This window comes from Mustela nigripes, chromosome 2 (genome assembly GCF_022355385.1).
Source record: "Mustela nigripes isolate SB6536 chromosome 2, MUSNIG.SB6536, whole genome shotgun sequence".
Classification (NCBI taxonomy): domain Eukaryota; kingdom Metazoa; phylum Chordata; class Mammalia; order Carnivora; family Mustelidae; genus Mustela; species Mustela nigripes.
In genome coordinates this window covers 127,608,374-127,634,572 of record NC_081558.1, presented here as the reverse complement: position 1 = coordinate 127,634,572, position 26,199 = coordinate 127,608,374, and the positions used below count along the sequence as shown (strand labels likewise).

General features: G+C 37.9%; 1 protein-coding gene across 9 annotated transcripts in view; it reads left to right on the top strand.

Annotated features, from left to right (window-relative positions):
• The window catches only part of SERPINI1 (serpin family I member 1), a 72,327-nt gene that overhangs the window by 19,119 nt on the left and 27,009 nt on the right, over positions 1-26,199 (top strand). For 6 of the 9 annotated variants that reach the window (XM_059391606.1, XM_059391605.1, XM_059391607.1 and 3 more), the window contains 2 exons: positions 4,300-4,445; positions 25,208-25,474. In XM_059391606.1, the coding sequence (XP_059247589.1) occupies positions 25,225-25,474 (250 nt within the window). In that variant the 5' untranslated portion in view covers positions 4,300-4,445; positions 25,208-25,224. The remainder of the gene's footprint in view (positions 1-4,299; positions 4,446-25,207; positions 25,475-26,199) is intronic. The other 3 variants (XM_059391609.1, XM_059391603.1, XM_059391608.1) reach the window with 1 other exon arrangement.

Genomic DNA, 26,199 nt, shown 5'->3' with positions numbered 1-26,199 from the left:
AAAGTGCTCCCAGATTTGAACAACTAAATCCTTTTCCTTCCACTTAAGGATTTCTCAGTCTTTCATTGCTGGTCTGCATACCTGCCCATCCATGGGTTTCAGGGTTAAACTGACCTTGTCCTATCCCCAGCCTCCACCCCTAGGCCCCAATAGTTGTGTGCCTCCTGGATTCCCCCTAACCCTTTCTCTTTCCTTGTGACTGATCACCTAACCTTGTTGACCTACCTGAGTTACTGCTTTTCTTCCTTTAATGCTGTTCACAAGACAACATTGGTAACTTTCCTGCAGCCTCAGGCCACACAATGAGCCATTATGCTGTTGTCTGAACTGATATTTCAAAATATATTCATTCAGCACATCCACTCCTTCCTCTACTTCCACTTTAATCTTTCAAGTCTAGCAGGTTACTAGGTCATACCTCTCACTATAAGCAGTACACATATAACCCCCAATCTACATTTCATAAGTGTATCTGTAAACAGAAAAATGTTACATTTTAATCCATGATGTATTTCAGGACAGTAGTTTGGAAGCACTTCCTAATTAAGAAACTGAAAGAAAGCACATGGTATTGTAGTAGTCCCACTAACCTGACTTCGTTTTAGAGTAAGTTAAGATTTTTTTAATCTGCAACACACCTTCACCTCTAAGTTGTAACCAGTAATGTAAAGTTAAGTAACCAATTATGGTTAAGTAACCAATTATGCTGACTGATTCAATATTTTAAAGTCAATTTACATGTGAAACCTGGTTCTTGTTTTAAAGAAATTAAATGACAGGATTAGATTCCTTCAGATGAGCTCATTGTGGTATTGTGCTTTATAAAAAGATCTGTTATTTTAGGTTGAGATGTTGGAAGAGTGGGAACTATAAGAAGCCTGTGGTTAGGAATGGAACCTTGTATATATAAAGCGGACCAGTATCACTGTTCATACTTGAAATTATAGCAAATATAAAATGTGAATTTGATGACATAAATAGTCTTTTTAAAAATATCTTGGTTTTCATCTTTTACTTCTCTGTAACCTCTGAGATCATAGTACTAGCTATTACTATTAAAATGAGTATGTGTTACTGTTTTTCTAATTTTTTTTTTTTTAATTAAACTTCCAAGTAAGTATATCTGGCCATCAGTCATAGGATAAGGCATCTTTCTGATTTTGGACGAGGTAGATAAGCAAATGCCCCTTATAATTAACATGGCAGTCATAGCCATGAATGCGATTTCTAGTCTACCACTATAATTATTTAGATTAGCTATTTGATTTCCATTAATCAAAGGAAGAAAACTAAGTAACTGCAATATGCAACCAACTGCCTCTGACTTTAAAAATAATGTATTCTGGGTCTCCACTGACTTTTTTCATGTCACAAGTCTGGGCCTCTGTGTGAAAAATAGAGTCCAGGGCCGTATGTAAATGAGGTTTTCCACCCACAGGGGATCAGCTCTGTGAGACTCAGTAAGTATTTAAACAGCTACAAAGGATTTATTAAAAAGAAGAGTGCATCTATTACTGATTGGGATATTTTGAGAGAAAGGCACATTAAACAGCAATTTTTTAAAATAATGAAGTTAGTGAATCACAGTATCAGATGACTTTACTGCTGAAAAGAATCTTAAAGATCAAAGACAAACCCTCCTGTTTTACTGATAAAGCCAAGAGCTCTCTCTAGGACCACCTGGAATATCACAGCTTTTTGAAAGGACCTCAGTTCCACTGAACTTAAAGGTCACTAAAGACAGTATGTAATTGTTGCTTATATCCATGGTGTTTGCACAGTCCTAGGGACATACTAAACATTAAAGTATAAGTCTGTGTGATGAATTAATAAGTAACTATGAACAAACATGGTCAGGGATTTATGTTAGACAAATCATACTCAAGACTGGCTTTATCTGTTTTCAAAAAGTTTGCATTAAAGTGGCCTAAACTGGTAATAATCTCTCTCTCACACACACACACTCACACATACACACTGTAAGATAACAGTTATTGATCTTTTAATACTTCTTGACAGCCTCTGTATATTCAGATGAAGAGGGGATATAATTATCTGAACACACCCTTCTTGCCATTTGGCAGATGGATAAGTCACCAGCTGGAGTACAAATGTGTAGGATATTTAGTAGCCTGAACCTCTGTATCCTTATAGGTCTTTTATCTTTATTTTTGTCACTGGTAGCATCTGGATCCCTGTGTCCTTGATAACTCAGACCGTTTTTTTTTTTTCAGCTATACATTTTAATTTTTTCACAAATGCCACATCTCCAAACAGGCATTTCTTGGGGTAGATTGATTTTTAGCAAGGCATTGATCTGTGTGAGTTGAGCCATCTAAAAAGGCCATAGCAAATCTAGGAAAATATGAGAAATAAAGTAAATAATGATAGTGATGGACTATAATAACCCATGGAATAAAATAAAGACCTATGAATCCATACTGATACAAATAAGTAATTTGAATATATAAGTAAAATGAGAGAAAAGGGATAGCTCTTTCTTACAGGAGAATTCCAATTAATGAATGTACAAAGAATTATGGAAGTAGAAAAATCACCATTTGGCAAACAACCTGTTAATTGTTACAGATAAGAATAATAATGGATGTGAAAATTAGTGGCCAAAAACATGTTGAGAAATAGGATATTTGCAGTCTTAATATATCTACCCACAGGATAGTTTTTAAAAATTTGGAGGAGGGGTGCCTGGGTGGCTCAGTGGGTTAAAGCCTTTGCCTTCGGCTCAGATCATGATCTCGGGGCCTGGGATCGAGCCCCGCATCAGACTCCCTGCTCAGTGGGAAGCCTGCTTCCCCCTCTCCCACTCCCTGTGATTGTGTTCCCTCTCCCTCTCTGTCTGTCAAATAAATAAAATCTTCAAAAAAAAATTTTTTTTGGAGGAGACGGGGTGCCTGGGTGGCTTAGTTGCTTATGTGTCCGACTCTTGATTTTGGCCCAGTACATGATCTCAGGGTCATGAGATTGAGCCCTGCATCAGGCTCTGCGCTGGGAGTGGATCCTGCTTGGGACTATTGCTCTCCCTCTTCCTCTACCCCCACCCCACCACCCACTAAGTGCATGCATGCCCTCTCTCTCTAAAATAAATAAGAAAGAAAGGATAGAAGGTGGGAAGGGAAGGAGGGAGAGACTAAGGAGACATAACCACTAAATGCAGTATGAGACCCTGGATAGAATCCAGGACCAGAAAAATGAAGTGCAATAATTGGAAAAATTTAAATAATGTTTATACATCAGTTCATAGTAACATATCAAAGTTAATCTCCTGGTTTTGATGATTGTGTATCGGTTATAAGTAAGATCTTAACATTTGGGGAAACTAGGTAAACTAGGTAAAGGCTTTATGGGAACTCTACTTTTTTTCAATGTCTTTGTAAGTCTAAAATTATTTCAAATTAAAATTCAAAAGTATTCTTTAAAGTAAATAAAAAGGCAGTCACACTTTCTGTTATTTGGATAGACCTTTATAAAAGAAGCCTAAGAGATAGGGAAGTTTTTTGATCCACACCTGACATAGGAAATTCGTGCCAGCCATTTCATTGATTTGCCTAAGGCTGCCCATTATGAAACCAGGTTTCTGTTAGATCCCATTTTTCCCACTGTTGCCCCTTTGTTCTCATAACCACTTCACAAAGGAGGTGGAAGAGGCATTGTTATTATTCCCACTCAGTAGACTTGGAAACAGCAAAAGGAAAAGTTTTGCTGTTTAATTAGTGGTAGTTAGAACTTAAGTTCACGCTTCCCATTCTTAATCCAGTTTCTTTTCATTCATATCCCTCAAACATAGCTATTTCTCTGTTACTCTCTTTCATCTGACAGACATTTGTTTAGAATCCTCTAGTCAGAACTCTGCACTGAGGACTATGCTTACAAAAGTGGAAATGACTTTCGGGGGCCAGCTGCAGTGAGATAGTTATGAAGAAGCAATAGAAGTTAACCAGAGGGAGAGGGCTAGAAATACCATTCTAAGCAGGAACCGTAACAACTCAGCCTTCAAAGATGGCAGCAAGTACAACAGAATTGGCCTTGAACCCCAGCATCCTCAAGGGCCCATTTATTACTTCTCTGTAAACATTTAGTCCCCATGCACCAGTGAAAGGCGACGTACAGACTATTGAAAAGTAAACTTTAATTTTTCATATTAACTTTGCTCTGGGGGTTGTTTTAGAATCTACTTACATTGTGCTTCACTGGCAAGCTTAAATTATTCTTGCTGCCCAAATATCTCCGTAGTCCAGCTGGCTACACTCATCAATTCCTCTGTGTGGTGCCATCCATCAGGTCTTACTAATGTAATAATGGTTCTGGAGGGAGAAGAGCCAGCCACCAGCTAGAAAACTAAAGTCAAGAGAAGATGCACCTACCTGGCTTTGCAACTTGTCATAAGCTCTCCTGACACCAAGGCTGTGAAGGCAACTGACCAGAGGGTAAGTCAGGCTTCCAGTCCTTCCACACTATTCCTAGGTTGAAAATTCATACACTGGCAACAGGAGATTCTTCAATTCGGGTAGCCTTGCTCTAATTTGTGTAGTGTGTGTGTGTGTGCACATGTGTGTCTGAGCTCGCACACATGTGGTCTTGACTGCTTTAAAATCCTTAATCTGCTTTAACCGTATGGATTATTGAAGTGGAACATCTCTCCGGTATTTATCTAATCTGACCAAAGGTTATACAGTTCAAAGGATCTGAATTTGCCTTTCCATCTTTGGTTTCACACCATGTGTTCTTGTTAGCCTGTGCAGGGGATGATTTCAACATCATGATGATTTAAGGTGTTAACATTTATGTTGTATTCACCACAGTTCGACAAATAACAGTGGCCAACGTCAGGGAGAATACCAGATGATTAATCTCTGAATGGTGGGTAGTCTTGAATCTTTAGCTTTGGAGTGCCATGGTTTTGATAGCATATGGGATATATGCATCTGTATTTTAGCAATATTTAATACCAGTACAGCTCCCGAGACGCGATTAGTACAGATGAACTCTTTGCTTGTACAAGAGCCCTCTTCAGCCTAACCCCGAACAGGGAAAAACAATGCTGCTTTTGTGGTTTCCTCAGGTGTGATTTTCTTTTCGTTCTGAGCCTGCCTTCAGGAATTTGAGCGATAGACTTTCGGGATCACAATTTTGTTATGTTTATTCATTGCAGGATTAGCCACTGATTTGCAATACCTTTAGGTCTGGAAAAATCCAAATAACAAACAAAAAGTTCAAGGCTGGCCATTTCAGCGTGTTAAACTATTAATTGGCCCCAGATTAAAAACTTTGTGGGTCTCTACTTAATGAATGAGTAATTTGCCCAGATTCTCTGTTTAATAAAATTAAAGTCCCAATTGTATCAGCTTCCAAGTGTATCATTAACTGTATTAGTATAAAAGCTTTAAGCCATGTTAGCCTACAAATTTGACTGATGTGTTAGGGTGGAGGAAGGGTGAGTAATACCTGTATTATCTGACTTACGTTTGTCTTTAAATAGTATGTTATCTTACAGCCAAAATTACTTGATCTACATTAACCCTCTAACACTTACATTCTACTGATGTCCTAATTTCATAAGACATTAGAGTGATTTCTGTTGCATAAATGATAGCTTTCATTGCTTATAAAATGTGCTTAGACACACTCAATAATGCCTTCTTCAAACTTATATTGCATTGATTACATCTGGCAGTCCCATATGGTGAAACTTTGTTACAACCCTTCCAATTAAATTATGGTTAGAAACCCACTTGTGGGGTGCAGCTCAGCGATCTACTAAATTCCTCAATGACATTCAGAACATGAAATAATTTTGAGAGAATAAATTTACAGTACAAGTGGGAGCAGAGAAGAAGGTTTTCAATCTGTATTAATTTATTTTTCAAAATTCATTACTTGCACAGTTTACTTTCCAAGCTAATTCTAACCAAAGATGAGTAACGCTGCTTTGGCAAGAGTATGTGCATAAGATATTTCCATATGTTTAAGCAGAAATACCAAGTTCAGTTCTTATATATGAGTAAATGCAGTGAAAAATGTTCTGAAGGCAGATTCTCTAGCACCTGCTCCCCGGCTTGTTCACAGCTAATGACCTTGCATCCTGTATCATGGAAAAAAGGGAAGCCATTAAAAATCTTCCAGTCTCCTGCTACCATAGCTCCCCAACTAAAAGCATCTGTGCCCACATACTTTTGCCCTGAGCTTCTAGGCAAGGCCACCCCCTACCTGGACACAGGTGCTTATCCTCTCTCCTCGAAGCACCACTTCTGCAGTTCCCTCTCCTGAAATCATCAATCCCCCATCTCTTGGAGCATTGCTACTAGGAAACCAGCATCCTGTTTTCTCTTGTACTTCAAACAAGCAAGGTGTCTTCTCCATCCAGCTATTGCTGGATTTCTCTGTTCTTCAAAGGGGCTGTCTTTGCTCAGTTCCTAGACCCTCTCTTCCCATTCCTCCGTAGCCGCCCGCACTCCTCCTCACCCTCTCCATTCTGCCTGAGTTGGCTTCTTGCTAATCTTGGGATCATACAGACACACTCCTTCCTCAGGCATGTGCTCTTGCTAATCCCTGGCCTCTGGCTCTAGTTATCAGGGGCTTGAAGGGGCTTCCTTGAAGGCTTTGTCCAGAAATCAGCTAATCAGTGAAGCTTTCCCTCAGCTTTTTTATTTAAAACTACAAAATAATATAAGATGAAAATAAGGAGGCAAACTATAAGAAATGCTGAACTCTAGGAAACAAACTGAGGGTTGCAGGAGCAGAGATGGGCTAGGGGAAGGGCTAATTCAGCGATGGGCATTAAATGTAATGAGCACTGGGTACCATATGCAACTGATGAATCACTAAATTCTACCTCTGAAACTAATAAAAAAATAAAATAAAACTGCAATATGCATTGTCAGCCTCTCACTCTCTTATTCCCTTGTGCTGAGTTGTCCCCACCCCCCCATGCCAAGATATTTATCACATTCTAAAATACTATATAACTTATTATATTTTCTAAATAAACTCCATTACAGGGATTTTTGAGGATTTGAGCGTCAAAAGGCTATGTTGATATAGGTCTCCTTTACAAACAATCCAATGACCCACAGGTGAGACTGTTGAGGGAAAGCCTCCCCTCCTGGGCTTTGATAGTAGCCCTGAGTTTCTACACTTGATCTTAGCCAAAAGGCCAAGAAGCGATAGTCCTGAGTTTCTACTCACTGCAAACAGGATGGTCTTAGGCTACCTGCCTTCTCTGAGTCTCAGTTTGCTCCTCTGTGTGCGGAGATACTATTCCTAAATCATCCACTCAGCAGATATTGAGAGCAGACAAAGCAATGCACGAGGCGGGTATAGTCTCCCGGGAGACAGATGTGATTTCGCCCTCATGGAGTTTGCTGTCTGGAGAGGAGGTCGATATTCAAGATATTCAACCATCATCCTAGCAACAGACATGAACATAGCCCATCACCTTGTGAAGGAATAAATGAAGGAATTTGTGAAGTACCTCGTCATCAGCCCTCCACTATTTCCTCCTCCTCTGTTCCTCTCACCTCCAAACCCTTTGCACCTCACTTCCACTGACAGACATATCCTCGTTGGTATCTTACCAACTTGATTTTCACACTTGAGTACATCAAACAGTCCCCTGAAATATCTCTTGAAAAAAATGGCGCTAGAATTTTTGATTCAAGACATTAGTGATGTGGTCCCCTAGCCTGGGCTTTTCCTCCTCTCCCGGGAAATTCTGACTGGAAAGTCCCCCAACCACACACTGGGAAGTGCTGATTTAGAGAAATAGTTTTATTAGCTCCCTTTTTAATACTAGGTTATAAAAACATTTTAGAGTCATGTCATTCTGAATAAATTATGCTTCCCCAGAAGCCATTTAGTCTGGGACTTTTGCCTCACATTAATGATATTAATGATCCTTAGAGGCTACACACACACACACACACACACACACACACACACACACACACACTATCTAATCCTACGAGATTCTCAGTCTTAAGGTAACTGGTCCCTGCGAGGACACCTTTTGTTGCCTAGTAGAGTAACTTCGTTGCAAAAAATACCTGAGAAGTGTTAAAATGCCATCCATGTTCATTGCTAAAAAGTGAGGAACATCAAAGAGAAGCATAACCCCACAAGAAAATTGAAGAGAGAGCCTTTCTGCCACAGACATTGCAAGGAGCCATCAAAAGATGATTCTGACTGCTGCCGTTACTAAGCCATGCAGATTCAAATATGAGCCTAATTTCATTTCATTAACATAATTACATTAAGGCAAGTAATTTTGAAATGCGACGTGTTCTGTGATAAGGTCATAAAGCCACAGAACTATTCCTTGGTAAGTAATCACAAGGTAAGTTAGGTTTTATTCAATTCAGAATTATTGAAGCCTGGAAAATCTGACCTGTGGGTTGAAAAACAAAAGCACACCAGTGACAATTTATTATTTGTCTTTTAAACTACAGTCATATCATGGTTAGTTCTGTCTCAGGAGAAATTTGTTTTTCTCTGCAATTGAGTTTTCCAGACAAATGAAATGGATCTCAGTAAATATCCCAATATTTTGTTTCTGATGGTTTATGGTAGTTTATCAGACATCCCCTACGGAGGGATGTACTGAACAGAGAAAGAATTATTTTTGAGATGGCTGAAGGGCATCCTCATGAATATCTTACACTGAGTGCTGCAGCAATGCCATGATTCTCACAGGAAATGTGCCTATAGTAAATCGTCCTAGGGTTTAAGTCTTTATCAGATCTGCATAGGCTTTCATTGACTGTAGAACAACATCTTTTGTGGCTTCTTCCTAAAGACCAAAGGCCTGTTTCCAGCAGCCTTTTACTCTATTTTTTTTTCCTTTTAATTGCTAAAGATGGGGAACCAAATCAAAACAAACATTACTGTTAGGATTGTATTTAGAATAAAAATAAGCATTCTGGAGTAGGGATCAAGGAATGCCCTGCTGAGTAAAAGTATATAAGCTTCAATACAAAAATGTGTATTTTTATGGATTTTTTTAATTTTTTATTTTTTTATGGATTTTTATTTTTGACTATTTTTAAAAACTTAAAGATTTTATTTGTTCTAGTTTTTCCATCGCATTCTGGATTAGAGAGATCATCTGATGCTGTAAACTTTGTCTGAGATAGAACCATAATGCCAATCCTACAGATTACTGGAGTGTTCTAGAATTTCTGAGAGGTTACTGCTTTTTTGCCCCAACCATTTTTTTCCTACAAGTCAGATGACCTTAGGGTCATTCTTAAATTTTTAGGGGTAAGGCCTTAATATTACTTTTACTAATCCAATATGTAATGAATGGTAACTCAGTGTAGTTTTACTTTTAAATAATAATCAAAAACTTTGACCATATTTTTCTGCGTTTAAGAGCATTTTAAGTATCTTTTAGGTGAAAGATCTATTCATGTCCTTTGCCTAATTTTCTATAGAACTTTTGTTGTTTTATAGGTTTATAGAGGTCTTATATGAAGTAGGAAAATTTCACTTTATTTTAAATTTAAGATTTTACTTTTCTACTTGCCTTTGACTTCACTCATGTGGTTTTGCTGTAAAGACTTTTTATTTTTGCCTATAGTCATATTACTTTTTTCTTTAATGGCTCCCAGTCTTTGCCACACTTAGGCCTTTTCTAATACAACACTGTGTGTGTATAACACTTCTTTAAAACAGTACATATACACATATATATATACATAATACACACAGATGTAACATATATACACATGTGAATATATACATGTTTTATGTATGGAAAATATATGTGTATCTGTGTGTACTTATATATGAATGTATTTGTAAGTTCCCAGGATTTCTCTTGGAATTTCAAAGCTTCAATTTTCACTTTTAAAGTTTGACTATCTAGTATTTATTTTGATTTAAAGTGCAAAGTACTTATCTTCTTTATTTTTAAATATATAGTCTGTTCTTTTAACACGTTAGTACTTACTAAATGATCTCTTATTCCACTGATTGGACATGCCAAGTTTTATCATATACTAAATTATATTTCTCAACACCCTCTTCTCATTATTATTGTTTATTGTTTTTAAGTGCATTTTAGTATCTCATCACTGTTAATTTTTTCCCAGAATTTTTTTTTGTTATTCTTGTGTAATTTTTTGTGAGTTTTAGAATAACTTGTCTAATTTTTAAAGGTTGCTATTTTTATTGAAATTGCACTAAATATATAGAGTAATATCTTTATGATCTTGAATATTCCTATCTAACAATAAGGTGTCCATTTCCATTTATCCTAATCATTTCCCCCATTGTCTTACAATACAATATATGATTTTTAAAGTTAGTTTATTTCAACCAGCATCCAAATGAAGACCAGGCATTGCAATCTATTCATATGTCTCTTTGAAGCCACTGGCTTCCTGCCTCCCCAGCTCTCCCTGCCCCTTACTCCTGTATTTTATTTGTTGAAACTGAATCTATTGTACTGTGGACTTTCCCATGGCCTGGATCTTGCTGACTGTACCCCTATGGTGTTGTTTAACATGTTCATCTGTCCTTATTTTAGGAAGAGTGTTACATAAAAGATGAAACATTCTAGTTTTTTTTTCTATTTCTTAGCAGTATTTCAATTTTTCTTTTGTATAGGTCTTTCTTCTTTCTTTCTAAGTATATTCCTGGGCTTTTAATCATAAAACTTTGATGGAGGGCAGTTAGGCAATATTTATCAAAATTACAAATACCTGTGCCTTTTGACCTGCAATTTAACTTCAAGGAACTTACCCTGTGGAGATAATTGCACACCTGTGAAATGATATATTTCTGAAATTAGCCAATACCTCATTATTTGTAATAGCAAAAGATTGCAGTAATCTAAATTCCCATTGGTAGGCGGCTGAGTAAATTATGGTGTATCCATACAGTAAAATGCTGTGATGCTGCTAAAAGTATAAGTAAATAAAATGAGGATGCTCTTTATGTATGACAGCAAATAGTTTTCAAGATATGTTGCTAAATGAAAAAGTGAGGTTCCCAACCACTGTGTAAAGGAAGTTTATTATGTTATTACTTCTGTAAGAAGGAAAAGGGGAAAATATATATACTGTATATATTTAAGATTTCTGTGGATGATAACATTTGTTGCTTCCACCAAGAGATACTGGCTGACTAGGGGATAGGAGATAGTGGGTCTTCATTATAAGCCTTTTGATATCTTTTGAATTTTGTTGCCTATGAATGTTTTACCAATTTAGCTTTTTTTAATTAAAAAAAGTTGAAGGATTGTAATGTACTATATAGCAAGTTAAGATCCTAATTAATATATTTTATACCTAAAGCCAGTTGTAGCATTATTTGGCAAACATAGGGTCAATAGGTTAAAAGGAGTGAGATTTCATCTAAACATTATGAGCTACCTTACCATCATGGAAGCCAATCAAACACTGAGATATCTCTCATACACATACACATACACACGCAAACACAAAGCTGACGCACACACAAGGAATTTAAGCAGAGTTAGTCTTGCAGAGGGAATTCCTGCATTCAACTCGAGAAGTAGACCAAGTGACCTCTAAATCCCATTCAACTGGTGCAGCAATGCATAGTAAAAATACATTGGACTGGGATGGGGGGCACCTGGGTGGCTCAGTTGTGTAAGCAGTCAGCTCTTGATTTTGGATCAGGTCATGATCTCAGGGTCCCAAGACTGAGTCCCACATCGGGCTCCAGCTCAACACAGAAATGGATTGTCCTTCTCCCTCACCCTCTGCCCCTCCCCTGCTCTCTCTTCTCTCAAATAAATAAATAAAATCTTTTTTAAAAAGTAGAGTGGGAGTTGAAGTCTTCAAATAGAAGCTCAGATTCCCTTTACATTCCTTAGTAAGCCATGTGAACATGGTAAAATATCTTAAACTGACCATGTTTCAGTTTCTTAATCTGCAAAATGAGGTTACCTTCCAGGTTACCTTGTTATGAGGATTGGTAATAATTTTGTGTCAGTATGTTTAGATGACTAGCAATTATGTATAGATGGCTAGTCCATTATATGCTCTAACCTCTAGAAGTCCCTGAATTAATTGGTATCTGGGGAGAAAACTGAGGTTAAGAGCCTCTATTTTATAGGAAGAATTTCTTTTCATTTTGAAACTTAGTTATTCCTAGCATATTCCTGAATTTTATTAACAGTTCCCTAGTCTTCAAGCTCCTAGACTCTCACTTGTAGATTCTCAGGCTATACTTGAAATGAGAAAATATGACAGCATATCCCATCCTGTTTGAGTAGCCTCTCTTGAGCTTAACTGAGGTTGAGCTTTGACCCTCATTGTTTTTCTTATTGGGACTGTAACTGTGGTTTTAAAAGCTTTATCTATAGATCTGTTTCACTGTAAAATCTACGAGGCTCATACCAACCTAATCCCCACCCTTCAGTCATTCTCTGCAGGGTCAATTATCTGTATATATTTTTTAAAAAGTCAGCTTGAGAGAATGATTTTATTTTATTCTAACTTACTTATGGACAAGCCATTTGCAAGAAAGACCCTGACACATTATCTTGGAGTCCTAAAAATATTCTCTGAAATTTCTCTGACACACCTAGCTTTAAATTTCAATAATCCTTAAGACATGGAAGAAGCGGCCCCCAAGTGAATAAAGTGAAAAGCCGACATCCTCGCCTTCATTTCACCACGACGCCCCTGCAATCTTCCCGTGGTTAACTAAGGACAGCGACACATCCCCACCAGGTGCCAGGGTAGTGAGCACTGGTGCTCAGCAGAAGATCCATAAAATATCCCTCCCATTTTACCCACCCCCCCAACCATAGGAAAAGTCTTGAGTTAGCTGTGTAAAGAGCTTGATAAGGGACAGTTTCCTGTCAGTGAGGATGACTAAACTTAGAAGAGATTCAGAAGGAAATAATTACATCCATGTCTCTCCAGATCTCTGAAAATGAGAGGGGTTGAATACTAGTTAGATTGCTTGACCCTGCTTTGTGGAGAAGTACACTATCTCCTGAAATTTCTTTTTCTTCTCTCTCTCTCTCTTTTTTTCCTATCTGACATTAACATTGGCTTATTTCCTTAATTCATCTTTCTACACACTTCCTAAAGCTGTTACTTTATTTTGAATGTGGTTCTGAAAATTACAGGGAAGTATAACCAGAACACTTTCATGGAGACTTTTTATATCTTCTTAATGTTTTACTTGTTTGCCCACACTCTGCAATAAAAATTACAAGTTGCCTTTTCAGACATTTGACAGTGATGAACAGGAAGAGGAAACCAAACTTTTTTTTAGAAATCCCCCTATTACAATGTGTATGACAGGTTTATAAATAGAGTTAACAGGTGGATGTTTTCAGGTAACATTAATATAACATTAGTCAGTAACAAGATGATTTTATATTTTCATTTATAGGAGTATTAAAAAACAAAGCAATAAAATTATTTTTTGACACATTCTTTCTCACTTTCATTTTCCCCATAGTAGTCCTGCAAAAGACTGTCTAGAAAATAATGTAGGTGACTTAATTTCCCCAGGGTACAGTAAGTCACAAGTATTTTTTTTTCTTTTAAAGAAAGAGCCACCTAATTTAGGTTGGTGTTTTGTGTCAGAGAGTTCTTTTTGTCCGTTTTAGCATTTCTAGTACAAAGTGAAAAGAATTCTAAAAGGAAATCATAATAAATTTTTTCCAGACTTCTAAACTAGTATGCATCTTAAAAATGTGAGATATGATGACTTTTCAAAACTAAAAATTCTGTATGAAATAAAATGTAGCAAAACAGCATACAAAAGTTCTAATCTTTAGCCTAAGACACAGTAAATTCTCACTAAATAGTAGGTTGAAGCATATGAACATGCCAATATTTGACCACTTTGGCTTATAAAAATGGCAATTTCACAAAATTCAGCCTAATGTTAATATCCTTCTATAATCATCTTGGTGTCAGAAACCTATGAGTGTACAGGCACCTCGATGGCTCAGCCAGTTAAGCATCTGCCTTTGGCTCAGGTCATGATCTCCAGGTCCTGGGATAGAGCTCCATTCTGGGCTCTGGGGAGTCTGCTTCTACCTCTGCCCCTCACCTGACTCGTGCTCTCTCACACTCTCTCTCTCTCCTTCTCTCAAATAAACAAAATCTAGAAAGAAAGAAGGAAGGAAGGAAGGAAGGAAGGAAGGAAGGAAGGAAGGAAGGAAGGAAGGAAAAAAGAAATAAAAAGAAAATGAGCTTACACCATTTTACTAAAAGAGCCCTTGGGTCTTGGGAATATTATCGTTATTAGCCAAGATAAGAAAATAGCTTTGTGTGGTCTCAACAGACACCGAGGCAAAGTGAAACTAAGCATTTTACCTCTGGGGAGTTTAGGGATGTCCTCAAACCCTCACATATAATCTTATAAAATAAAGAGGTTAAAGCTAAAAGAGAAAAATAACAAGAGCTGGGAAGGCTCTTAAAGCTAAGACAGTAAAATAGTGGCAAGAGATGGAGAATTCAAACAAGAAAGACAAGAAAGAAACACTATAAATAGAACCAAATATAAGTTAATATAAATATAAATGCCTTGTATTTGGGCTATTTCATGTGTATGGCCAACAGCCCTAACTACTACTGTCCTCTGTTAGGTATCATCAAATTATAATACTGTACTTAACAGTTCTGACTCTGCATTATCAAGATAGGTTAAAACTGGCTTTGAATGCTCAAAAGTCTTTCTGTGAGAATTTTTTTCTTTAAATAATTTCTCTGGCTATTTTACCCCCTTTCCCAGCCCTTCAATATATATTCAAGGATTAGCAAATGATTGGAGGGTAATTTAGGCTAATACTCCCTCCATGGACAAAGTAATTGAGAAGCAACCTTATATCTGAGTATTTTCAGATTTTCAGGGACATAGCCAGCTTTTAAAAACTTTATGACACAAGCAATATTTTAATATTGAGAAATTAGAAATTCCAATATTGTTAAAGTTCTGAATAAAAAGCTGGAAGTCTCTGTAAAGACTATATATCTCGGGACGCCTGGGTGGCTCAGTTGGTTAAGCAGCTGCCTTCGGCTCAGGTCATGAACCCAGCGTCCTGGGATCGAGTCCCACATTGGGCTCCTTGCTCGGCAGGGAGCCTGCTTCTCCCTCTCTCTCTGCCTCCCATTCTGTCTGCCTGTGCTTGCTCTCGCTCCCTCTCTCTCTCTGACAAATAAATAAAAAATCTAAAAAAAAAAAAAAGACTATATATCTCACACATAAAGGAAAATATCACAAAAGCATATCTCTTGCATCACCCTGTTATCTTCTGCATCCCTAGCACCTAGTACAGGACCTGATATGTAGTTGTCAAGAATAAGTAGTTACTGAAAGAATGAATGGTTGAATGCATGAATGAGTGAGTAAATTAAATTCTAGGTATTGCATTCACATTTAAAGTTTATATATTTTTAAGCATCTATAGTAGCTCATTAAACATCCTTGGTGTACAAGAAATTGCTCGGTACAGATGACTTTGTTTCCTCACCTATAAAATGAGGGTCTGGTCAAGGTGTTTCCAGCAGGAACATTCTGCAGTCTTTTAAACAGCTAAGCCCATAGGCTGGGTAAGAGCAATCAGCAGGGATTTCTTAAAGCATTAATGGGTAAGCTAAGACCATTAATGCCTGGCTTAGTTCCAAAATGGCCTTGAGCCACACATGACCTTGATTGATGATGACTTTTTAACCCATCTCTCTGAAACTACTCTCTGAATCTTGCCTCAGGGCTTGTGTGTCCCTTGTTTAGCTCTCCTGACAGTATTGCAAAGGAAGTCATTCATTGGCAAGGACAAAGTCTCCCTGCTTGTGCCAAACGGAATTATTTATTACCACTTTTTGGGAAGCCCAAGTCACATTTCTAGCAGGGCTGGGATCTGCCAGCTTACTGATGCTTGTTGGTCACCTGCTTTAATCAAAAGCCTTTGGAATTCCAAATGGAGCCTCTTTATCAATTGAGATCTCTTGAAGAAAAAGAGTGTGTTTACAAATAAAACATCTTGTCTTGCGCAAGGAGACATGTTTTATGGAGTTCATGCTAATAATTTTCCTGTTTTTGTTTGTAAACACTCATAGTTGGTCAAGAACCAAGGTTATGAAGAATTGATCTATTTGGCCTACTTCTAGTGCTCCATTGTCAAATAGGGTAACCACAAGCCATAAATGGCTATTGAAATTAATTAAAATTAAATAAAATTAAAATACTTGTTTCTGAGGTATATTGGTCACACTACAAATACCCAGTAGCCACAAGTAACAAATGGCTACCTTATTGGATGAGTACATATATGCAATGTTTATGTCATTGCAGAGAGTTCTGCTGGACTGCATTTTTCTAACTTTTTGAAAGCCACAAAATAATTGAGTATTTTGGTTTTTGATTTTAGAAATCTGTTATAGCCTAACATGGGAAAATGTTTGACTAGAGACTTACATATTCATCATCTATTCATTAGGCCAAACAATTTCCCAAGAAGTTATCTTTGTTGTGAAATGTTCTTGAAAGTTTATAACCCTTATCTCCTCCTCTTGGAGGATGTTTGGCACCAAAAATCACCAAAGCTCCTTGGAAGCCTTGGGTATCAGCAAGGAAACGAACTCTTGTGAGTCACGTCCATCTTCATTCCAATTAGCCCCCCTCTTACTGCTAAGGGATTCAGGCTTAATATATTTATATTTACCAAAGTGTTTAAAAAATTCTGGGGAGTTTTAGCACATCTTCCCTTGTTGTTTCTCAACATTTCCGGGACTGGTTAGTCCCTAAATGAGCAGACCACCCTAGACTCTTCCAGGCCTAATCTTCCTCTTGGATGCATGCAAAACACCCAAGAATTTCAAACTTGGAGCACTGCCAGCTCCAAGCCACAGAGGTCTACTAAATCATTTCGGAGCACCAGTGATACAGTACTAATTCAACCAACAATTAAGGAATATTCAGTGATTAAGAAAAGACTAATATTTTCTAATTCCTTCCTACTCTGATTACCAGATTATCCCATGAAAATAACCATTTTTTTAAAAGAAAAATTTCTAACTGTAAGGATTTTTAAAACTAGTTAAAGGATAATTATTTCTAAAAGGTAGAATCTTGACTCTCAAACAAATATAAAATGAACAGATATCAAAGATTTTATTTAGTTCATTAACTAATGAGAGAATCAGTAGGCTGTTAAAATTAATTCATTAAAGAATCCAAAAAGCAGATGAATATGTAAACTCATGAGGAATACTAAAACACATCTGCTTACTAGATGCAGAACTGGTCAATATCCACAGGGCAAGAATCAATTGTATTCAATCATACATGTACACTGCACATTTTTGTACACAAGAATCATTTGTATCTCTATCAATTATCTTTAACTTAGAGAACTGTGAAGTTGTTCAAAGATGACAAAGGAACCAAAACTCATAGTCAGATACCCTGGAAGATTATGTTCTAGATAATTCATAGTTTTTCATTGAAGACATCTAGTAATCATCTTGGTCCATTTTCAAGTCTTTTGTAATTTTTTCTGGTACATTACATATCTGTAGCTTACTTTCTCCATAGTTCTGTCCTTTTGATTTACCTGGCCATTTACTCCTTATTTAAGATACCCATAACTTTTCCTTTTTGCTTAATTCAATAGAACAGGAAAAAGAACATAAAGATGCGTTTTTTGCAAAATGTAAGAGAGTATAGAAAGAATCACAGTGGTCTAGATATCTGGGGGGAGAAGCAAAAGAAAGAGCAAATGGAAGAATCCTAATTTTATAGATATTGTGATTACAGAATTAACCCTCCTGCGCTTTATCTCCTCAGTTCTGGCCTCTTGGTTTTAAAATACATCTCAATTTAAGTAGCATCTTCTTTTTAGGCAAAAAGGACATTTTAAGAAGAAAAACGTATAGTTCTTTTTAAAATATAGCACAATGGAGTGTCTTTATTTATACACTAGCATATTATGCCTGTAATAACTAAAATTTTAAGTCGGAGCCTTCTTTTCATCCTTCTGAATCACTTCTGGCCATTGTTTATTAGGCACATGACATGTTACTTTTCATAATGCATTTTTTGATAAAAACTTTTAGTACGTTTGTGATTGAAAATATAATCTTAAGGCATTTCAAAGACCACTGGTGTATTCTCTCCATCTCCATTTGATTATTTGACTACTCCACCTCCATACCCCTCCACACTTTCACACAGCTAATTTGAAAGTTATCAGGAAGCTATTGGCAACCTAGCTCCTGAGTAATAGTCCTTCACAAAGCATGCACGGATCACTCACCTTTCCTGGCTTTGAAAGCACTGTGATTTATATTGAGAGATTGGCAAATTCTTCTGCCTCTAATTGTGCTGCTTGGCATCCAACAGATGGTTCTTTTGTATATATCCCAAGGACAAGAGATACATCTCCTTGCACAAATTCATTTACATACATGGGTCTTATATTCGTGGATCCTTTGTAAAATACTCGGTTGTCGTGTTACAAGAGAATCGGTTGGTTCATTTCTCGAGTGATAAATACTTGGCATCACTTACGGTCAACTTACATCCTCCCCTCTGTTCGCTGGCTCCGTGGCCCTTTTTCTTTTCAGTGCTGACATACAATACAGTGCTACTGAGGACAATTCTGGGTCTAAGTTCAAGCAAAAATTCGACTGTGCGAGGCTGCTCCATAAGGCAACTGGGGAAACAAGGATAAATAAATAGCCAAAAGTTTACTCTCTTCCAGGCTATGATGCTTCCACAGGAAGTGGCACAGCTTACATCTCTGAGGATCGACTGATTTCTCTGGACATTGATCATAAGATTTATTCTGATTTCTAGAGAGTTAAAATTGGGGATGGAGAGGTACATAACATATGTTGTGATTGACCAAATTTGGTAAATTACAGGTTGCTAGAATACAGCTTGTTTCACAAGGCCATGACTCCATATATATATATATATATATATATATATATATATATATATATATTTTAATAATTTTTAATAGATTTTATTTATTTATTTGAGAGAGTGAGAGAGCATGAGTGGGAGGAGGGGCAGAGGCAGGGTCCAAATCGGACTCCGTGCTGAGCAAAAAGCCCAGTGTGGGGCTCGATCCCAAGACCCTGGGATCATGACCTGAGCTGAAAGCAGACATTTAACCACCTAAGCCATCCAGGTGTCCTGGTCATGATTCCTTTTTTGTGTGTGACAAATTCTTTGACAAATTTTCCAGCTTCACTGCTACTAATCTAGGTCAGTCATTTCTCTTAGCAAATCAGAGAATAAACGTCTGGAGACCAGCCTGTTCCAAATTTCACCAAGTGAACTAGTATTAACCAAACTTAGAGCAGTGGTTTCCAACCACTGAGTGCCAACCCATGGGGGGCAGGAGAAAGAAGAAAGTAAAAGTAGTGAAACCATGAATTCAAACATATCCACTTTGAAGAACTGTCTTTTTTTCATGATGAAATGTTCATTCATTTATGTGATTGTAAGAGACATTATTTTCATTAAACTGTTTCGCCCCCATCCCAATGTATTTACTTAATATAATAAAAACTTAACAACCTTATATTGGTCCCCTCAATTAAAAAATAACTACATGCAAAAATCTGAGAATTAATACACTAGAGTGCTTCAAGATAGTGTTCTTTGCTTTAGGCATTTTTTTCTTTAGTTATTCTGTATGGCTCAGGTTTTTTTTTTGTTGTTGTTGTTGTTGGGGAAAGCATCTTCCTCAGCATTTTTTTTTTCACTTTCTAAAGAATACTTTCTTTTTTATTTCATTCACAATTATGAAACCTTTTTTTTTAATTTTTTTTTTACATTTCAAACAATTGGGTTATCCAAAAAAAGCAACAAGTTGCATTTATGAATACCAGTCTTTTTTGTTTTTTTTAAGATTTTATTTATTTAATTGCCAGAGAGAGAGGAAGAGAGCACAAGTGGAGGAAGAGGAGGAGGAGCAGACAAAGGAAGAGGGAGAAGCAGGCTTCTAGCAGAAAGCCCAAAGTGGAGCTCAATCCCAGGACTCCAGGATCATGACCTGAGCCAAAGACAGACACTTAACTGAGCCAGCCAGGCACCCCTAATGTCTTTCTTACTGTACTAGCTTTCTACTCTGTGATCATTCACACCTCAATTAAAAGATTTAATTTCCTGACCTCTTTGAATGTAGTCTTTGCCAAAGCAGGATACACATATACGCATGCCTATGATCTATTCCACCACGGGCAACCTAAAGGAGATATGCAAGAGTTAATGGCAATTTATTTGTAGCTCTGCCTTTTCTAGCACAAGAGCACAATCTCCCACCATTCTGGTACTGTGGCTCCTGGTGTTTATGTAAAGGCACCGTATTCTGTAGCTTGAAAATAATGCATCTACAAAGTCATGCTCCATGTGAGAGTAATTCATTCTAGAATGTGTTGATTATTATGATTGACGGTGGGGCCCTGGCATTTTGTAGAGTAATGTTAATACAGAAACATTGGAGTAGCACCTTGTGTGATTTTTCAAGGTGGTGCCCTTGTTTTTTAATGCATCCCGTGTCCAGCCGCTGCATGATGCCAGCATTGGTGACAGTGCCACTTTGTCACATGGGAAAGATGGTCTCAGACTCAATAAGGAAACACTTTATCAGAGGGAATAAAAAATGGAAATGAGCCACTACCTGTGGGCTAAGATTAAATTAGCTTCGAGAATTGAAGAGCAGCAGCTTCTCTTGCTATGCCTTCTATGCAGCATTTGTGAGCCTTTCCATCTCGAGCTATATGCATTCAACAAATATTTGGTTTCTACGATATGCAATGCATTAAGTGCTTATGCTGATTATTTTAAAGTAGATGAAGAGGAATGCACTTCTGTGTCTTCAGAAAGCTGAGGAAAAGACTCGGGCACAGAATTATCTGTAATATGAGGAAGCAGTGGTATGTGCTGTTGGAGAAGTAGAGATAAAATGTGCCACCGTTTCCGAGGAGGGGGAAATTGCTGTTGTAACTGAAAAACCAGGAGGGTATTCATGAAGGAAATGGAAGTGGAGCAGAACCTTGAGGAGTGGTTAGGATTTGAACATATGGAACCAGGTTGAAGTAGTTCCAGAGAGAGAATGATATAAGCCAGCAACAGGAGACAGAAATTCTGGTATATGTATTGCAAAAAGGAGTCTGGCTTGAATTGCAGAATCCCTGAAGGGGAGTGGTGGGTAGAAACATGTTGGATCACAGTAAAGTGAGACTAAAGATTTGGGGCTTTACTCTATAGGCATGAGGAAGATTGTGAGGTTTTATAAATATAGGGATACCTATTCATAATAGTACATCAAAACAATTCATCTGGAGGCTGTGCATCCATCCGTTGGATTGAAGAGGGCAGTAACCTGGGCTTCAGAGAATGGGTAGATGTCACTGGTAGAGTCCTTGAGAATGCATTAAGAGGAAGAACTGCCACTATGGCTGTCAGAATGGTCATTGGAAAATGGATGGCAGAAATGCCCAGAACACTCTAGGGAGTAAGTGTTGATAGCTCATTGAGCATAAGGGAAAGGGAGATGGAGAGGAGTCAAAGACTGATGTTTTAAGAAAGAAAGGGAAAAAGGCAGGGAAAAAGAGATTGGGCTTGATTGATAAGACAAGGAGTCCAGTTTGAGTGATCCTGAATTGGAAATGCGGACCAGAGTCAAAGTCTAAGATGATCCCAAAACAATTTTCAATGCACATGAGGACTGAAGACAAAAAGAAATCCAGAGCTAGAATTTGACTTACTAGGGAGTACTATGAACAGGGATAATAGTTGAGGTATCTTTGTTTTGAGAGCAATTCACCAGCAGTCCCAAGAAGAACATTACACAGAAGAGAAGAGGGCCAGGAAGAGATCCCTGGAGAACACCCCTCCCCCACCCCGCTTAGAAGGCAGAAGAAGGGAAGCTTCCCTTCTCCCCAGAAAAAAAATCCTCAGAAGGAATAGTCAGAGGCAGGGGAGGTGAAGGGGCCCCGGGGCGGGGTGGGAGGGGTGTTGGGGGCAGGTAAATAAGATAAAAAAAGCCTGGGCCAGCCTGGCAGAAGCCTTTTTTTTTCTCCTCTTTTCCTGGCACACTGGAAATTTTGCCTTTAAGAGGAGCGATCACTTAACTATAGATAAAATGTGTGTTTCCAGAACAGAGTTCTTTTAAATCTTGACTAAAGAGTTTCCTGATATAACTCGCTCCCACTATTCAGAGCCATACTGCTTCTAATTTCCTAGCAGAGCATGTAAATTGTAGCCTGCTGCTTGTTGCCCTGGGGAGAACCCTCTCTCACAAACCTACGGCTGTTCCTTCCAGGAGTCTGCCAGAAGCCTGAAAATACACTAGTGGTTTTGACATCTCTTTCCCCCAATAAGGAAGCACAGCAGAGCTGCAGGTCCACCAAACACTGCTTATTTCTGCCTCTGGACCATATGCCACAGACCAGGGGGTTCCTAACCTGAGGCCAGTAAATATCCTGGCCAATGAAAGTAACGTTCTATTAGCCATGTGCATGCATTTTCTGAAGAGTTTGTTTGCCCTTCTCCTGATTCTTACAAGAACCTCTTTTCTTAAACAGAGAAGAACCACAATAATGGATTACATGCTCTTGTACAATGCTATGAGTTTCTTGAGGACGAGATCCCGTTTTTACACATTTTGGTATCTTCGTGGCACCTCTTTCCATCTTGGCTGAATGAATGGCATTTAATAGTGCTACATTAGATGAGTCAACAGGAAGTATCAAACACTCATCTTTGGCTCTAGAGTCTCTTCCTTAACTTAGCAAACATACAAACCTGGGAAACATATTCTCTAATGATAATGTTTTTTATTAGTAAACTTGTAGCTTAAAATGAGTCCTTCCAACACACACTATTTCATTTACATCTTTGATAATTGTGTCGAGTAGAAATTGGCATCTTCATTTCATGAATGAGGAAGCTAAGACAGAGAAGGCTTGTGATTTGCCAAAGGTCATATGCCACGTGTTAGCTTATTTATCTCATGGCACATTCATTTGTAAATAAAAATGCTGATGAATATACTAGACTTGGCTTTGTTTTTCTAGAATATTTGTTGGTTGGCAATAGGTTGGTTTTTGTTTTATAGGAATGCAATCTTTTTATTAACCTTAAATTTGATAATTGTGTTAAAAGCAATGGTTTCCAAATAGCCATGTTACTGAATGACGGAAGGATACCACTCCCATACAGTGACTTTAGCTTCATGGTCTTCTACTAGATAACATTAAATGAAAGTAATGAGGCCCAGCTTTGGGTCTTTGTAGGGTATGTCAGACAGCAGTAATTGTATCATGAGTAAGATCATGGGCCCTTGAGTCGGACTTGGATTTCTGAGTTCTAGTAACCAGTGTTACATCCTAAGAATTAAATACTGGACATATCTTAGGGTCTCTTTCAATTTGGAAGGGTACCTGCTAAATTTCCATCTGAATCTAGAGATTGAGAAAGTTGCCCTATTCTGCTTCTACCTTTTACTGGAATCCTCTGGAATACAGAAGGCGGGGCGGGGGCGGTTTGCGGGATTCCACGGCAGCCTCCCATGGACAGCCCCAGCCCGCAGGCTGGCGGGGCAGCTGTGTTCTGCGCCCCAGTGCTTCAGTCTCAGTGCTGCCTGCGCCACTGACACCGTTCTGCGGCAATGCACTTGATCCCCCACAGGCAACCGTCCTCCCTCCCACAGCAGGGTTGTGAGAGTCCCTATTTACATAATTTACATGCAGGCTGAGCCTTACCTTCCTAAACCAAGGAAAAGGGATCTAAACCTTAATAGGAAAGCAGAGGGGTGATAGCTCGTAGTTTCTCAGACCAAAAAAACAAAAAACAAAAAACAACAACAGCTGCAAAAAACTGCTCCTCCAAACAGAACCCTAAAATGTGCAGGATTTACAAACTAATAGGCAGTTTTCCGGAAGTTGAGATTAAAAACACTACAGGAGTGAGGGGGACGTTCTGACTCAAACCCCTGTCAGAAACACCTTGCTCTTAAGTAAAATGTGCCTGCCTTCCTTCTGGTAAGGAACAGGGACGAACGCTCCATGCTCATTGAAATACAGCTTTCCGAATGTGTTTGCTCAGGATCTCTTTACATGTTGTTTTGAGGATATTTTTTTTTTTTCCTTGAAGGTCAAGAACTAGTAAAGCTACTTAATTGTTTGACTAGGCAGGTCAGCTTTTAGATGCCTGCAGTGACAAAGAGGGAGAATACAAGGAAGAAGGAAATTCTGTCCCAGCTGTGTGCTGGTCAGTCTGCGCTGTTTGTGGGGAGACAGGGCTTCTGGAATACTGGTGTGCCAGGAGGAAGAAATGTTAGCCAGAGATATCTGGGCACCCACACTTTCTCTTCCAAAGAGAAAATGGTTCAAGGACCAGATAAGCCTGATACTCATTGAAATAGAAGCATCAGTATAAGCTGAAATGGTAAATCAGCCTGAGTTTAAAAGGTCAGTATGGTCGAAGCCTCCTCCCTGCCCAGAGATGGCCACTGGGAGCAGCAGCCTCACAGGGAGCCACGGTGGAAGGGAAAAGCACACAAGAATGTGCTGAACCTGCTTCTTCTCTGGGTTACCACTTCCTGTGGGTTCTGCAGCTGGGGTTGATACACTGGGGCCGGTGGCAGGTGTCTGTCTGATCTTTTCCTGCCAACTGGCAACCCAGTTGCATGGTGCATTAATTTTTATAAATTACAGTAAATGGGTAAACCAACATTTTCAAATGCCTGACTTCACTAGTTCCTCTTAAACCCTGTAAATATCTTTTGGTTTCCATTATAGTTCTCCTGGACGTGTGTAGTTTGATGTAAATTAGAGTAAATTGTGTCAAAATCATGACCAAAATATATATGGTGAAGATATGAGAAATTGATACAATAGCCTCACCAAACATGGTCTTTAATTATCCATTATATATGTAGCTATACATACTTTTCACCCCATGAAGGTGGGGACCAGGGCGACCCTGTTCCTGGAAATATCCTCAGAATTAGCAGTGTAATTTGTCCATTTGACTATTAATTGCCTTTTTAAAAATAGTATCTCCCAACATATTCTTTAAAGGGACTTTTGTTAGGAGATATTAGCACTGTAAATGTTTAGAAAATTGGTTTGCTTTACAACTTTGCCAAGAAATAATTCTTCTTCTTATTATTATTTTTTTGCCTTTCACTCCGTTCTCAGTGATAATTAATATGGAAATTATTGTTTTCCAGGCTTGAGCTCTCCCAACATGGCTTTCCTTGGACTCTTCTCTTTGCTGATTCTACAAAGTCTGGCTTTAGGGGCCACTTTCCCTGATGAAACCATTGCTGAGTTGTCAGTGAATATGTATAACCATCTTCGAGCCACTGGGGAAGATGAAAATATTCTTTTCTCTCCATTGAGTGTTACCTTCGCTATAGGAATGATGGAACTTGGGGCCCAAGGGTCTACCCTGAAAGAAATCCGTCATTCAATGGGATATGATAGCCTGAAAAATGGTGAGTGTGCTTAGGTTTAATTTGTCAAGGTGGTTTGGCTTTAACTTTCTACTCAATTATGTTGTCTTTGGCCACAGGTAGCACTATTCATACAATGTGAGAAAGTGATCTCACTGAGATGGTATGGTTAGGAGAACCATCAGGAAACCTAAGAAAAGTAGTAATTTCTTGCTACATCCTTAGCTGAGTTAATCTAAGGAAATTGTAGATTTTATTATCATTATTATTATTATTTAAATAAACCTCACTGTGACAAATAAAAGCAAACATGGTTCTTACTGAGTTTCCAGTCTAGAGGAAGAGGCATGTGTAAATTAATTATCACATAAATGAAAAATTACAACCATGATAACTGCTAGAAGAAAAGCAACAAGATTCTCTAAGAATATCAGAAATTTTTGCTTAAAACCAACTGTATCTTCATTTTTAAAGTAGAATCCAAGAATTTTTTTGAAATGTTTTATTATTATGAAAATGTTATGTATTGGAGAAAGTTTTTAGCCAAAAGGTATTTTGTAATCATTTTGACATGATGTATGAGTTCTATTTTAACATTTTTAATATGCATGAGAATCAACTCATTAAAAAGTTAAGAACTCTGATTTCTAAGGGACTTTTCTAGTTATAAGGCAAAAAAAAGTTCAGTGAAAGTTAAATTTCAAGGAATATTTTGATTTTTAAAATAGGTAATTAAGCTTAATTCTTATTCCTTAATTATAGAATGA